We start from the raw sequence: 16345 nt of genomic DNA, 5'->3' as shown, positions 1-16345 counted from the left end.
TGGTGCTTCTGATTTAAAATCAGTTAGTTTTAAACCTAAGTATTGTGATATGTGAAGCTTGCTTTATCTAAACAAGTAACTCTGCATTGAAGTGCTCTCATATATCCAAGTTTACTTTATCCATGCTCTCACCTAGCTTAATAATTTCTCGGCTTTATTACATCATCCATTTAAGTAAGAACAGAAAGTGCTGGGAAAACTCAGTGGGCCTGCTAACGTCTGTGGAGAGAGAAACAGAATTAACGTTTCAAATCCAATATAACTCTTCTTCGGAGAGTTCTGACGGAGAGTCATATTGGACTGGAAACGTTAGCTCTGTTTCTCTCTTCACAAATGCTTCCAGACCTGCTGAGTTTTTACAGCGTTTTCTGTTATTATTTCAAATTTCCAGCATCTGCAATATTTTGCCTTTATCATCCACTTAAGTCCTTAGTTTGCAGGATTTATGTATCTTTCTTCAATTCTCTAACTTCATTATTGTACATCTGTTATTTTTAGTTCTTTAATTTTGCTTTCGTTTATCTTTACTTTCTAGAATTTAGCCATATGTTATGACCCGCCCCCCACTCCACCCTCCTCCACACCCACCCCTCTCACCCCACCCCCCTCAATATCGTATGTACCCTTGGTACATCTAGTAGAGTAAGGAGGAGGTTCAGCAGATGTCAACATTCATAGGTAGAAAAGTATTATATAAATAACAATTAGCACAATAACTCTCACTCTTCTCTGCAATGGATTCATATCCCATGACCAGATATTCAGATTTTAATGGGAAAGTTAATATGCAAAGTAATGTTGTCTATGAACATTGTGAAGTATTTATTCAGTTATATCATGCAATAATGTAATTCTAGCTGGATATTATCTAGCAATTGAATGTATAACCAAAAAAAATTGTGTCTCCCTGCATTCTGTGTCAGTGAATTCTACTACTTGTAGTTATAATGGAAATTACTTATGTAAACTTGTCACATTGTAATTATACCCTCCCACTAGTGGTGGCACTGCAGGACCTTAGTTTTGTGTTGCCTACCTTCTTGGTCTGTTGAATTTCAGCCAACTCTACTTTCCAAGTCGCCATAAACGTTGTCATGGTGAATAAAAACAAGGACAGAATCGATGGGTTTAAAATGGTGCTTGAATTCTGTCTACATGAGCTACTTCAACCTACCTACTTTCAACTGAAGACTGAACACGGCCTTCTCTCCTTATTTGTAATGCCACTAAAGAGCAGCGACTGAAAAATAGCAAAAGCAAGATAATGCTATATTTTTGTGAGATGACCATGGCAAGTATTTCATGAAAGTGCCCTAGATTTTGTATTTGGCAGTGAAGGAATGGCACTCGCTGTCACCTCACTGAAGCTGCCCACAAAATGTTTGTGGTCTTTAGAGCGCAGACTTGGTCCAATCGGATTTCTGACCCAGTGCGGATCCCTCTACAGGGCATCTGTGAACAGGCGAAGAAACGCCTCTTCATCCAATTCTGCACACGAAACATGAAGAATCTGAATCAGGATGTGTGAAGCAGGAAATATAATTTGGATTTAAGTCATGTATAGAAAGCAAAATAAAGATTAGGAAATGTAGATGGGATTAGTAGGGCTAAAAGAGATAGACAGAACAAGCAAAACTATTAATAAAAAAAAATCTTCTGAGAATGAGACTCCACAATTGTAAAATTAATTTTTCAGGGTCAGAGGGTTCGTTGTCACTTACCCCGCCATTAAAAACTCTCATACTCCTGAATGCACCAGCTCCCCTTTTTTCTGGTGTCTTTAGGGAGGAACTAATAGGCAGTGTTATGCCATTGCATTCATATTGGTGCTGAGTCTATATGGGTCTATTGCCATAGTGCATCCTCTTTTTTAATTTATTCATGGGATGTGGGCGTCACTGGCTAGGCCAGCACTTATTGCCCATCTAGAATACCAGTCCAGTGACAATACCAGTATACCTCCACCTTGCTCTGTGGTGGAATAGGATATCTCTGACAACAACTTCCAGATTTCCACATTTAATTGCGCTTCTGGCTGTGAGAATTTACCAGTTATGTAAATACCTCATGAATTTATTGGATTTTAAATTGCATCTTATGAATTTTTTTCCTAAACTTTGTGTGTTTAGTGGTTTTAAGGAAGAACGTTTTATTTTAATGTTTCAGCTGATTTCCAGTCCATGTCAAATCCTGGTGTCCATCAACAACCTTTAATACCATCTCCAGGTCTTTGGGCGATGGTAACTCCTCAGATAAATGGTAAGGAGCCCTGCAGTTATTAGTGTTCGACATTAAGTGCGTGTATTCGACGCCAAGATTACAGTGCAAACGGCCGGGGGAGTGGACACTGGGTTGTGCCGCCCGTGAGACATTAGCCTTTCACCTCTGGGAACTGGGTTCAAATCCATTCCAACCTGATGAAGAGAGAGCTCGTTATGCTCATAAGAATCTTGCGCGGAATGTGTTTAGGCAGGCTCGATTCAGTCCCTAGTGGGCGTGAACTCGAAGCACAAACCACTTCTATTTCAGCACTAGACTGGCAGTCCGACTGAGACATACGACATGCTGGCTGGTGTGAGAAATGGAAAATGTTAAACTGGTCTTTTAGCAGCACCTTGATGGGCATAAAATGTGCTGGAAAGTGAAAGCAGCAATGTCAGGGAAACACTTATTGCCAAATTGCTTTAAATCATGAATCTACTAACACCATTTCTGTATGCAGACTCCAATAAGTGTCATAATATATTCTAATACCAATGGCTTTCTTGATATCAAAAAATTAAAAATCAAATAAAACATTCTTTTTTACAAAATAATTTATTTCCCTGCTGTCTGCTGTGAGCTGTTTGCCTGATATTACTGTACAAACGCGCTTACAGTTGAAGTAGTGAAGAGAAACATTGAGGTATGACTACACGGTGCAGAGAGATGTGCATTTTCATTATATTATGGTATATTATTTAATGATGTGTTTGGCATAATTCGTCGTGTTGTTCATAATTGATGCGGTATGTGTTTTTCAAATGGAGTGTGATCAAGGGAAGCGCTGCTTTAAAAAATCTCCATTAAGCAGCAGAAACATGAGTTTGAGTCCTGCTCTGCTTAAAAGTGGCCTAGGCAAAGTTATAACCTGTTCAGAGCTGGTGTAACTGTGCTGATTCTTTGGTCTTTTGGGTGGGGGATGGGAAGCCACGTGAATGAGCAGTGGAGGATTTTGGCAGAGGATTAGCTGAAACGGCATATATTAAAAAAAAAATCAAGGAAACCTCATGCATAACAAAAGCAGGCAAAAGCCAGCAAAAGGCCATATGTACACTATTGTTTTGGCACAAGCTTGAAGGGGGGTCTGGGCTACAGTCTTTGTGAAAAGCACCATCATGACTGAGTTTTCCATCATTTGAGTCACCACTATGCCTATTCTTAATTAAATGTACATAATTTAGAAAGCCAGGGCGTAAATATAACTACTTTTTTTCTCCAAATGCTCCAAGTGGAGAACATTCAAAAATATTGAAACATGACTTTGGTTAAAAAAAAGTATTTGGTTTTTGTCTTTTAGCTGCTTTCCAGTCTTTGCCAAATGATGCTCACAGGGTCATGACTTGGCCATCGTCGACCTCAATAGCCAGTGCTCATGGTCTTAGGGGAGTCCCAGGCAATCAGCAGAGGGGTAAGGATGGAAACATTCTGTGAGGGTCAAGCACGAGAAACACTCAAAGAAAGACTTGCATTTACATAACGCCTTTTACAACCTCAGGACATCGCAGAATGCTTTACATCCAAGGAAATATATCCAAGGTGTAGTTACTGTTATTACATAGGAAATGCGACGGCCAGTTTGTGCACAGCAAGATCCCACCAACATCACATTTTTTTTAGTGATGTTATTTGAAGAATTTAATATTGGCCAGGACCATGTGGGGGACCCGCCCACCCCGTTTCAAAATAGCATCTTGAGATCTAGACCAGAGAGGGCAGCTAAGGCCTCGGTTTGCCGAAAAATGGCACGTTTGACAGTGCAGCACTCTCGCAGTACTACACTGGAACGTGAGCCTGGATTATGTGGGCAAGTCTCTGGAGTGGGACTTGAGAGTGCTGTCACTGAACCAAGGCTGACACAACACAAGTTTTTAAATTCATTCACGGGATGCAGGGGTGGTGGGGAATGGGGGGAGATCGCAGGTTGGAGGATGGGAGCGTGTCGGAGGTCAGAGGGTTGGAGGTTGGGGAATGTGGGTTTGGGGGTTGAGGAGGTCAGAGGTGGGGGGTGGGGGTGGGTGGGAGATCGGAGGTCAGGGGTGTTGGAGTTCCAGGGAGGTGTTTGGTTCGGGGTCGAGGGGGGTGTCAGAACTTCGGGGGGTGGGGAGTGGGGGGATCGGAGGTCGGGGGTGGTGTTGTAGGTTGGAGGTCCTGGGTGGCGGGGGCTGGTGGATGTCGGAGGTTGGGGGGATGAGGGGATCGGAGGCCGGGGGAGGAGGGTTGGTGGCGGAGGTCTGGGAAGTAGGGGGTTTGGGGTCGGTGGGAGGTCCAGTTGGGGAGGCGGGGCGGTGTCGGAGGTCAGGGGTAAGGGTTTGGGAGGATCGGAGGTCGGGTGATGGGGGGGTGGTGTCAGAGGTCAGAGGTTGTGGGGTGGGTGTTGGGAAGTCGGGGGATGTGGGTTTGGGGAGTGGGGGTTGAGGGGGCCGGAGGTTGGTGGGTGGTGAGGGTGTGGGGGAATCAGGTCAGGGGTGTGGGGGGATTGGAGGTCAGGGGTTTGGGGGGATTGGATAGGCGATTGGGGGTTGGAGGATCGGGAGTGGGGGGGTCGGGAGATTCGGAGGTCAGGGGGTATGGGTTGGGGGTTCAGGGTTCAGGGAGGTGGATGTTGGGGGAGCTGGGGGAGTCCTGTGGGGTTGGTCTGGGTCTTTACAATTGTTACCCAGAAGTTAGAAAGGTTTTAATTCTAACTTTTTCTGGGTAACTATTGGTATAATCTCAGCGGAACTATCCAAAGTTTGCGATTTAAACCCCATTTTTGGATGGTTCCCAGCACAGTGCAATTTCCCAGAGCAAGTGCAAACCCTTACCTGGGAACTTCCCAGAGGGATTCCCCAGCGCATCTTTGGGATAACCCCACCCCCCCCAAATCCGATGCTGAGGGACTCGGAAGTTACAGCCCATTAAATTGTCAACTTAATGTTTTTGTATTGTGTTTGTTTCTATATTTAGCGGAAGCGATAAATGTTTGTTGTCCTTGAGCAGCATTTCCCTTTGCTGTTAGCTATGACCTTACCCCTCTATTTATCTAATCCCCTCCAGCACAACCCCTGAGCTGTGCCCCCCTCCACTCTCCCAATTCTGACCCCCTGAATTAACTCCACTTTGCTTCACTTCAGTATTGACAGCAGTGCCTTCAGCTGCTTAGGCTCTAAGCTTTGGAATTTCCTCTCTAGGGCAGAGAAGTTAATATGATTGTAAGAAGTACAAGCAGGAGTAGGCCATTCGGCCCCTCGAGCCTGCTCCGCTATTCAATAAGATCATGGCTGACCTGAATGTGGCCTCAATTCCACATTCCCGCCCACCCCAGATAGCCTTTGACCCCCTTGTTAGTCAAGAATCTATCTGCCTCTGCCTTAAAAATATTCATTAACCCTCCCTCCACCATTCTGTCTGGAGAAGAGAGTTCCAAAGATTCACAACCTTCTGAGAGAAAAACATCCCTCTCATCTCCACCTTAAATGGGATACCCCTTATTTTTAAGCTGTGCCTCTAGTTTCCCCCACAAAGGGGAACGTCTTCTCAGCATCTGCCCTGTCAAGTCCCTTCAGAATCTTATATGTCCCATTAACATAAGGGGTCATTGAATAGAGGAGTTCAAAATCATGTAGGGTTTTGCTAGAGTAAGTGAGGAGAAACCATTTCCAGTGGCAGAAGGGTCAGTAACCAGAGAACACAATTTAAGACCATTGGCAAATGAACAGGAGGCAAGGTGAGAAACGTTTTTACGCAGCGTTGTGTTCAGATCGGGAATGCACTGCTTGAAAGGTGATAGAAGCAGATTTAATAATAACTTCCACAAGGGAATTGAATTGATAATACTTAGGAAAACATTTGCAGGGCTATGAGAAAAGAGTAGGGAATGGGACTAATTGACAGGCACGATGGGCTGAATGGCCTCCTTTTGTACTGTATCATGCTATGATTCTATACCAATCTGTTATCCTGTGTGTCTCTCTCTGCCTTTACGATGCTCCTTAATATCTCTTTGCTCAAGCTTTTGACACCTGTCCTAATATCTCCCTGGCTTGGTGTCAAATTTTATCTGATTACACTCCTGGGAGGCACATTAGGAAGTCTTACTACATTAAAAAGGCTATCTAAATGCAAATTGTTGTTGTTGGTCGCATGCATCAGTGCCATTGTGGTACTCCTGTATAAGTGATTATTCGTACAAACTTCCCAGGGTTTAAGAAAATTAACTTTGACTGAAATTAACTTTATGATTGAATGCATAACTGTTTTCTAAAGATTGGTCAACCCCAGGATAGTAGTTCCCAGTGCCCAAGAAATAAAGCATGTTAAGGGACGTTGTGTAGGGATAACTAATATTTAGTAAATTAATTGGATACCCAAAAACATTCTTGATGCTTGAACTAACTACTTCCCGTGTTTGGTAGTACAATTTGTAACAGAGGAAGCAGCCTGAACATTCAGGATTCTCAAGACCCATGAAAAGAGAAATGTAATAAATTTTGAACTGTATTGTATAGCAAACTCTCAAGACGTGAAACATCATTCTTGTATTTCAGGCATGGTAATGAGTAGCCGTTACACCATTGCTCCTTGCAGAGCTCCTCTTGTCCTACCAACAATACCTCTGCCAACTCAGATTAGGCACCAGGTATGAACAGTTTCTTTGCTATCACCTTTGCTTTCCAGCGGTGTGACTAGTTTTAATTTGTTTTGCTGCACTCCATTTGGTCCAATGAGACATTTTCAGTTACACTTCTCAACGTAGGGACAGTTCAGCACATTCAACTCGTGACTGTTGCTGCAGAGGGGGCTTTGTTTCATAAGGATCTTGAATATTGCTGAAAAGAGAGACATGTCGCTGAAGCTTTTCGTCTTGCACTCATCAGGACAAATGCAAGAATGCCAAATTTCAAACGATCACAACAGTTTATATTGCAGGAGAAAAGGGTGCTGACTGGGTCGAGGTGTTACCATGGAGAAAGCAATGGGGAAAGGATAGGCTCCCCACGCTCCTGGGTGACTCAAAAAAGGCGCAAAGCTTGAACATATTCCTTTTGTTGGCAGAGAACGGGTCCCTGTGTATGAATGTATGTCACTTCTAGCAATCGTAAATGAGCCACGTTATTTTAAATTTGTTGTCAGTGTAGCTATTAACGCACTCAGGATTGTTCAGCAAGTGCTTCCCAATCGCAGAATCACATCTCACAGTCGATGTTTTATTTTATATTGATCCACAATCTAAAACTTTTGGGATTAGACAAATAATTTCTAGGTATGTCAGCAATGGGATAGCCTTTAAAAGAATACGGGGCGGAATCTCCCATTCTCAGCAGGCGTTTCGCTCGCTACCTGAAAAGATGGCGAGATATCCATGCTGACTCTGAGGAGGAAGGCCCAGTGTATCTTCTACCCGTCAGGCAGGTAGGTAGACAGCGGTGGGCCTTCCTCCAGACTGAGGACCCTGGAAGGTGACTTCCCACCCGGCAAGAGTTGTTGGCTAATCAGAGGCCGGCAGCTCTTGCACTCAGCAGCGCCACGGAGGAGGCGGTGGTTGCTGCCGGAATAGCACCCCAACACTCTCTGGAGACCCAGGACCACGGAGCTACCCAGGAAAAGGTAATTGCTGTTAAGGTGAGTGGGGGGTGGGGGGGGGTGGGTGGTATCTTGCAGAGTGGGCGTCACATGGAGGGGGTGGCCATGGGGGCATCAGCAGCAAGGGCAGCGGGTCCCTGCCCTATGTCCATGCCCTCGATCGTGCAGAGATTAGTGCACGGTCAAGAGACCAGCCCCCCCCCTCCCCCCACCCTACCCCCAGCTGATATGCAGCCCACGGAGTTTTACCAGACGTGCAGGTCACGTGTCCGCAGGCCTGCCTGGAGCTGGGAAGAAGGCAGGGGAGGCGGGATGGCATCAGGCGTCAGTCCTGACACGGCCCGCCAAATTCTCAGGTCAGCCCCGCCTCCCCCCTGACCTCCTGCGGGGGCCGAAGGTTCCCTTTGGTTTCTCGATGGCTGATCGATCTCCTGTCACGATCAAATACAGTCTTCGGGGGCCAAAAGCAAAACACTGCAGATGCTGGAAACCTGAAACAAAAACGGAAAATGCTGGAAAAGCTCAGCAGGCCTGACAGCATCTGTGGAGAGAGAGAAAAAACAGAGTTTCAGAGTCTTACGGACTCGAAGCATTAACTCTGTCTCTCTCTGCACAGGTGCTGCCAGACCTGATGAGTTTGTCCAGCATTTTCTGTTTTTATTACGGTCTTAAGGGGTGCTGGACAAGGATTCACAGATGTAATTTAATCACCATTTTCAATTGATACATTTTTTTCCTTTATTTTTATATAATACTTTCATGTTATTTATATTTAAAATAGCAAATAGTATAGCAAGTTGGGAAACGGAGAGGGCACATTGGTTACAAACAGACTGCCTGAAGAGCAGGCAGTGAAAACAAACTGAGGCTCTCCAGCACCACCACTGGGTGTAGTTCACATGACTAGTTTATGGGGAAAGCTATTAGAAATGTGCACAGGAACTTAGAGTGCACACTGCGGGTGACAAAATGTGACAACGAGAAGTAAGACATTGTAGACAGAAAGTGTGTACGGACACAAGAATTTTCAGACATTCTATCACCTGGGAGAACTTTGACAAGTTCTCATTCAGCTCGAGTCGCACATACAAATCATTTTTTAAAAATGGTTTTCAAATGATTTTTCCAGAAGATGCTGGCAAAGGCCATTTGCTGTAGGAAGGATGCTGGTGGTGGATTGGGTGACCAACTGTCCTGTTTTGTTATGGGATTGTCCCGTAATTTCGCTCATTGTCCCGTGTCCCATCTTGTTTCTTCCCGGGATTGAATTTGACCTGTATTTCTAAAGTTATTGGTGCAGCCACACTCCTGCTGTCAGCCATAAGTTTTGAATATCCCGGAGAAGCATGGCACAGCCACCATCTTTACAGTGGCAAAGTGCAGCAGAGGGCATGTGTGGCCACCATCTTTGTAGGGGCAAAGTGCAGCAGAGGGCATGTGTGGCCACCATCTTTATAGGGGCAAAGTTCAGCAGAAGGCATGTGCGGCCACCATCTTTGTAGGGGCAAAATGCAGCAAGGAGCATGTGCAGCCGCCATCTTTGTAGGGGCAAAATGCAGCAGGGAGTATGTGCAGCCACCATCTTTATAGGGGCAAAATGCAGCAGGGAGCATGTGCGGCCGCCATCTTTGTAGGGGCAAAATGCAGCAAGAAGCATGTGCGGCCAGTGAGTACATAACCTGATTAATGTTCCACTAATTCTCTTACTGTTATTTTCACTGCAGGCTTCTACTACTTCAGTTAAGGAGCAGGAGCCTCTCACAGCCACAGTGCTTTCAGCACTCCCCTTCCAGGAGCAGAAGCAACTACTGGGTATGTAAAATTTAGAGGTAGGTTTTAAGAAGTGTCTTAAAGGAGGAAAGCGAATTGGAGAGGTGTAGGGAGGGTATTCTGGAGCACAGGGCCTTGGCAACTGAAGGTGCAGCCACCAGTGATGGAGCAATTATAATTGGGAATGCACAAGAGGCCAGAATTAGAGGAATATATCTGGGGAAGGCTGTGGAGTTAGAGGAGATTACAGAGAAATGGAGGGATTTGAAAACAAGGATGAAAATTTCAAAATTAAGATGTTGCATGACAGAGCCAGTGTAGGTCAACGAGCACAGGATTGATGGGGAAACAGGACTTGCTACGAGTTAAGACAGGGGCAGCTGTATTTTGGTACTGAGTGGCAGGGCAGGCTCGAAGGGCCGAATGACCTACTTCTGCTCCTGTTTTCTATATTTCTACGTTTTATGACTTCAAGTTTACGGAGACTGACACTGGGGAGACCAGCCAGGAATGTGTTAGAATAGTCAAGTCTACAGGTAACGAATGCAGGAATGAGGGTTTCAGCAGTAGATGAGCTGAGACGCGAGCGAAGTTAAGCAAGGTTTTGGAGGTGGAAATATGTGGTCTTGGTGATGGTATGAATACGACATCGGAAGCTCATCTCATTCAGTATTAATCTGCTCAGTAGCCTGAGACATAACATCAGTCTGAACTTTTTCTCAGTCTTCATTCACCCAGATTGGATCCTGATAATGAAGACAAGAATTCCACTCAGAGCATCAAGAGGAGGGAGGGGGTTTTGTTCATTTTAAATTTTGAATCCTCTATGTTGAATACAACAATTGACTAGAATAGATACCAATTAATTCACCATTCCGTGTTCAACAATTGTTTGTTCGACTCTTGCACAAAGAGCGGATTCAGTCCTACCTCTTAGTCAAACTTCACTTCACCAAAGGTTTCCATTCCCAAACTCTTGGTTCTCTCACCTGTGTGGACCATCACACAAAGGATGTGGAGCAACTGGGAATCACTATCGGATGGAACGGGAAGATATTCTGACAGAATGAATACTTTGTTCAAGTGTGTTAGTGAGATTACCTCAGTGGTTTGAGTATTGTAGATGTTACTGGCTGGGGAATGGAGTCAAGCTATTAAGTGTATGGAGTATAATGTGAAGAAGGAAAGTTAACTGCAGTTTTCAATTTTTTTTCTAAAGCTAGTTGCCAAATACTGTTCTCCTAACCTCCTTACCCTCTGTCGCCTGATCTGGAGGATTGTGAATTCACTTCTCCGGAGTTAAGTGATCCCACAACCAACGGATCATATCTAAACTCTGCAGTCCTGCCACATCCAGTCGTGAGTGGTGGTGGACAATTAAACAACTCACTGGAGGAAGAGGCTCCACAAATATCCCCATCCTCAATGATGAGGGAGCCCCGCAGATCAGTGCAAAAGACAAGGTCAAAGCATTTGCAACCATCTTCAGCTAGAGGTGCCGAGTGGATGATCCATCTCAGCCTCCTCCTGAGGTCCCTACCATCACTGATGCCAGTCTTCAGCCAATTCAATTCAGTCCATGTGGCACCAAGTAATGGCTGAAGGCACTGGATACTGCAAAAGCTATGGGCCCTCATAATATTCCAGCAATAGTACTGAAGACTTGTGCTCCAGAACTAGCCAAGCTGTTCCAGTACAGATACAACATTAGCATCTATCTGACAATTTTGAAAGTTGCTCAGGTATGTCTTGTCCACAAAAAAACAGGACAAATCCAACTCGGTCAATTAGCACCAATCAGCCTACTTTCGATCATCAGCAAAGTGATGGAAGGGGTTGTCGACAGTGCTGTCAAGCTGCACTTACACAGCAATGACCTGCTCACTGACGTTCAGTTTGAATTCGGCGAGAGCCACTTGGCCCAGGACCTCATTACAGCCTTGGTTCAAACATAGACAAAAGGGCTGATTCCAGAGGTCAGATGAGAGCGACTGCCCTTTACATCAAGACAGCATTTGACTGAGTGTGGCATCAAGGAGCCCTCACAAAATTTGAAGTCAATGGGAATCAGGGGAAAAACTCTTCATTGATTGGAGTTGTATCTCGCACTAAAAGAATGGTTGTGGCTGTTGGAGGTCAGTCATCTCGGTCTCAGGACATCGCTGCGGGAGTTCCTCAGGGTACTGTCCTAGGCCCAACCATCTTCAGTTGCTTCATCAGTGACCTCCCCTCCATCGGACGGAGGGTGTCCACTGATGATTGTACAATGTTAGCACCATTCGCAACTCCTCAGATACTGAAGCAACCCCTGTCCATATGTAGCAAGATCTGGACAACATTCAGGCTTGGGCTGTTTAGTGGCAACCAATATTTGTACCACACAAGTGCCAGGTAATGACCATCTCCAACAAGAGAAAATCTAACCATCTCCCCTTGATGTTCAATGGCATTACCATAGATGAATCCCCCCACTAGCAACATCCTTTACCATTGACCAGAAACTACACTGAAACAACCATACAAATACTGTGGCTGCAAGAGTAGATCAGAGGCTTGGAATTCTGCAGCGAGTAACACATCTCCTGACTCCCCAGAGCCTGTCTACCATCTACAAGGCACAAGTGTGATGGAATACTCTGTTTGTCTGGATGAGTGCAGCTCCAACAACACTCAAGAAGCTTGACACCATCCAGGACCAAGCAACCCACTTGATCAGCACCCCATCCACCACCTTAAACATTCACTCCCTCCACCACCGACGTACAGTGGCAGCAGTGTGTACCATCTACAAGATGCAATGCAGCAACTCAAGGCTCCTTCGACAACACCTTCCAAATCCACGACCTCTACCATCCAGAAGGACAAGGGTAACGGACATATGGAACACCACCACCTGCGAGTTCCCCTCCAAGTCACACTCCATCCTGACTTGGAACGACAACGTTGTCCCTTCACTGTCGCTGGGTCAAAATCCTTGAACTCCCTTCATTCCTAACAGCACCGTGGGTGTACCTACGCCACATGGACTGCAGCGGTTCAAGAAGGCAGCTCACCACCACCTTCTCAAGGACGGTCAACAAATGCTGGCCCAGCCAACAACGCCCACACCCCAGCAAAGAACTTTTTAAAAAGTTCCAAAGAAACATGAAAAAAAAATCCTAACATATTTTTGGTTTTGCTACAGGCGTTTCATTAATATTACTAAGATTCACCTTCTGTCCTGTGAACATATTTTCAGGGGAACGCCTTTTCCCATTAGTACAAATTCTACATCCTTCCTTGGCGGGAAAAATCACTGGAATGCTGCTGGAGTTGGATAACTCGGAATTACTACAGTATTTGGAGTGCTCAGATTCTCTTCACTCAAAGGTAACCTTGAAATGGTGCAATTTAGAGTGGACGGGTTGGAATCTCATGTGTTAATTTAGAATGGACGGGTTGGGTAGGATTTTGGATCCATATGATTAAGCTGCAGCTGGGAGTGCTAATATTAAAATAAGATTCTTATTTTAAATAAATACATTTATAACTAATTATTAATTATTTTATTACCATGATATCTTGAGTAATGCCATATGAAATAATCAGGTTTGCATATTTTAAAATAATGCTCCTGTATCTATAGGCATTAATGTATTACAAAGCAAAGGGATATTTGAGTTGGATGTGGGAAAGAACCTGGTTAGTTTACTAACTAATGGAGTGTCTGTTTCCATCATTGTTTACCTGATTCCAAAATGGCGGCCTTCATTTTCGAACTTAAAATCGAATACTGTTGAAATAAATTCACAGGCCAGTTCAATGTTTGACGTGCAACTAATCTACTAACAAACCCTCCCCTCAACAACAACTTGCATTTATAGAGCGCCTTTAGCGTAGTAAAATGTCCCAAAGTGCTTCACAGCAGCGTCATCAAACAAGATTTGACACCGTTCCCCGTAAGGGGATATTAGGGCAGATGACCAAAAGCTTGGTCAAAGAGCTCGGTTTCAAGCAGTGTTCTTAAGGAGGAAGGAGAGGTTTAAGGAAGAAATTCCAGACCTTTGGCCCTCAGCAGCTGAAAGCACGGCTGCCAATGGGTCTTCATTCGCTTTATTCATTCACCAGGATTTGGGCATCGCTGGCAAGGTCAGCTTTCGTTGCCCTTGAACCGAGTGGCTTGCTAGGCCACTTCAGAGCAGTTAAGAGTCAACCACCTTGCTGTGGGTCTGGAGTCACATGTAGGCCAGACCAGGTAAGGATGGCAGATTTCCTTCCCTAAAGGACATTGGTGAACCAGATGGTTTTTCACAACAGTTGATGATAGTTGTCATGGTCACCATTATTGAGACTCGATTTATATTCCAGATATATAGTAATTGAGTTTAAGGGTGGAATTTGAGCCCATGTCCCCAGAGCCTCTGGGCTACTAGTCCAGTGACATTGCCACTATACCACAATCTCGCTTAAGCGATTAAAATCGGGGGTGCGCAAGAGACCAAAATTGGAAGGGTGCAGAGATCTAGGGTGGTTGTCGGGCGGGGGGAGGTTACAGAGATAGGGAGGGGTGAGGCCAAGGAGAGATTTGAAAGCATGGATGGGAATTGTAAAGTTGAGATATTGCAGGACAGGGAGTCAATATATGTCAGCGAGAATAAGGGTGATGCACGAGCGGGATTTGCTGCAAGTTAGGATACAGGCAGAATGAACTTTAAAATGAACTTGAGTTTATAAAGAGCGGAATGTGGGAGTCCAGACAGGAGTACATTGGAATTGTCAAATCCAGTGGTAACCAAGGCATGGATGAGAGTTTGAGCAGCAGATGAGCTGAGGAAGGGGATGTGGAGTCAGGTGTTGGCACAGGCATGTGATCAAAACCTTATCTCGGGGTCAGAGACAACGTCAAAGTTGCGCACAGTCTAGTTCAGCCTCAGCCTCAGCCAGAGAAACAGATGGGCTCAGTGACAAGAGAGCGGAGTTTGCAGCTGGGCCTGAAGAAAATGACTTTGGTCTCTCCAATATTTAGTTGGAGGAAATTTCTGCTTATCCAGTACTGGATGTCAGTAATTTGTATGATGGAATTTGACCGTTTATAGATTAACACCAGCTACCTTCCCCTCGTCGTCTTCCCCCTCTCACCAGCTTGACACCAAACGATCGGAACTTGTTTCCAGTGGCTTCTATTGATTCATGGTTTGGCCATTGTACTTGTCAATGAAGGGATCACAACCAGGCTCACTGCAGGTTATATATAAATGTAATTCTTTATCTTGTTTCTGGAACTGAGCCCTCACTGGGGACAACAGGAATGATGACCCCTGTTACTGACTCTAAATGAATTAAGAATCCACATTATTAACATAAGTCATTTGAAGTGCTCTGCTTAATCTGATTAATTATTTAATAATCCCGTTAAGGGTGCCAATTGTATTAACTCCATTATGCTCGGTGCTCCTCCTGATATGCTTACCATCTTTCTGCTCTGTGGTTCTGCCTAGGTTGATGAAGCTGTGGTGGTTTTGCAGAGGCATCAGGCTCAGAAAGACTTCCTCCAGAGAACAAATCTGGCTGCGGCTACCTCTAAACAGAAGAAATGAGAAGCAGTGAGCAGGCAGTTTTCACCAAGAAGCTGCTGTGCGATTAGTTTACAGGAAGGTCTTGACTGCAGAGCGGGATTAACACAGTGCTCTTTCATCTCCAAGTTTTGAATCTAGCACGGGCTGAAATCTGATAACTCGCAGGGTCTTTTGGTGAAGTTGGAAGCCAGTTGATGTTGGTCAGGTGTCTACCAAACAAAACTGTCCACAATCCAGCACTGGAGTTAGCACTGAATTCCCAATCGTCACTTAGAGAAGCCAGGAGGGTAGCTGGGCATAGAGTTGTCACACTGTATTAGGGGAGATGTTTGTCTGACTCTACGATTAAAGGTATATAGTTGAAGCAGAGAAAGGGGGTTTTACCTCTTCATCCAGCCTAAGCTGCACTAAAGCTGGGAGTGCTGGTAGTGAATGTGAGAAACTGATATCTCTTAAATTCCCCAGTACTGACATCCTTCACTTTAAGGAATACACCTTGAAAAATGGGAGTTTTTAATAGATGTGTGTGTATATATATATATATTATATATATTTTTTTTAAAAAACATAGGCATATACAATTTTTTTTTACTTTAACCTTTTGGCTGAGACAGCATCACTCTCCACTTACACAGTACATTTTATAAGTACAATTTAAAATGCTGTAAGCCACCTGCCTTATACTGTGAAATATATTTTTACCTTCTGGGGACATCAATCTTAGCCTGAGAACCTGGGAAATTTCCAAACCGGCAATCTGTGTCAAGAGCTTCAGCTCGGTTTGGGGGCTTCACCTATAACCGCTGCTGGTCACAGCTCCGCTGGCAGCTTACATGGCGAGAGAGAGAGACAACTGAGAGCCACCTGCCTCACTGGGTATGTTCTGATCGGGGTGAGGAGTTGTTGGAGTGAGCTCCAAAGAAGCTGATCGCAATCCCTGTACAGTCCAAGTACCACCTGTTGAATTGAAAATGGAGGGATTTGAAAACAACACACAAAAGCAATTTGATGATAATATCTCTCAGCCTTTCCAGTTTCAATTCTGACAGCAAGCTGTCGAAATGACGCAGACTTCCTAAGTCCCAAGTTGATGTGGGTTTGATGCTACTCTTGAAACCCGTTCATGCATCGATGTCCAAAAGGGCCATGTGACCACCTAGAGGTTATTACAGACCAATGAAAATTTGCCAAGGGAC

The 16345-nt window shown here is 44.7% G+C and overlaps 1 protein-coding gene across 1 annotated transcript in view; it reads left to right on the top strand.

Moving 5' to 3' along the window:
* The window catches only part of LOC144699616 (E3 ubiquitin/ISG15 ligase TRIM25-like), a 33283-nt gene extending 17588 nt beyond the window's left edge, over positions 1-15695 (top strand). The window contains exons 7-12 of the mRNA XM_078570682.1: positions 2167-2259; positions 3560-3670; positions 6789-6880; positions 9549-9636; positions 12833-12963; positions 15072-15695. Of these exons, the coding sequence (XP_078426808.1) occupies positions 2167-2259; positions 3560-3670; positions 6789-6880; positions 9549-9636; positions 12833-12963; positions 15072-15170 (614 nt within the window). The 3' untranslated portion in view covers positions 15171-15695. The remainder of the gene's footprint in view (positions 1-2166; positions 2260-3559; positions 3671-6788; positions 6881-9548; positions 9637-12832; positions 12964-15071) is intronic.
* Positions 15696-16345: the final 650 nt, after the last annotated feature.

The sequence above is a fragment of the Cetorhinus maximus genome, chromosome 24, assembly GCF_964194155.1.
Source record: "Cetorhinus maximus chromosome 24, sCetMax3.hap1.1, whole genome shotgun sequence".
In the NCBI taxonomy this organism is placed as follows: domain Eukaryota; kingdom Metazoa; phylum Chordata; class Chondrichthyes; order Lamniformes; family Cetorhinidae; genus Cetorhinus; species Cetorhinus maximus.
This window is presented reverse-complemented; position numbering and strand designations above follow the sequence as displayed.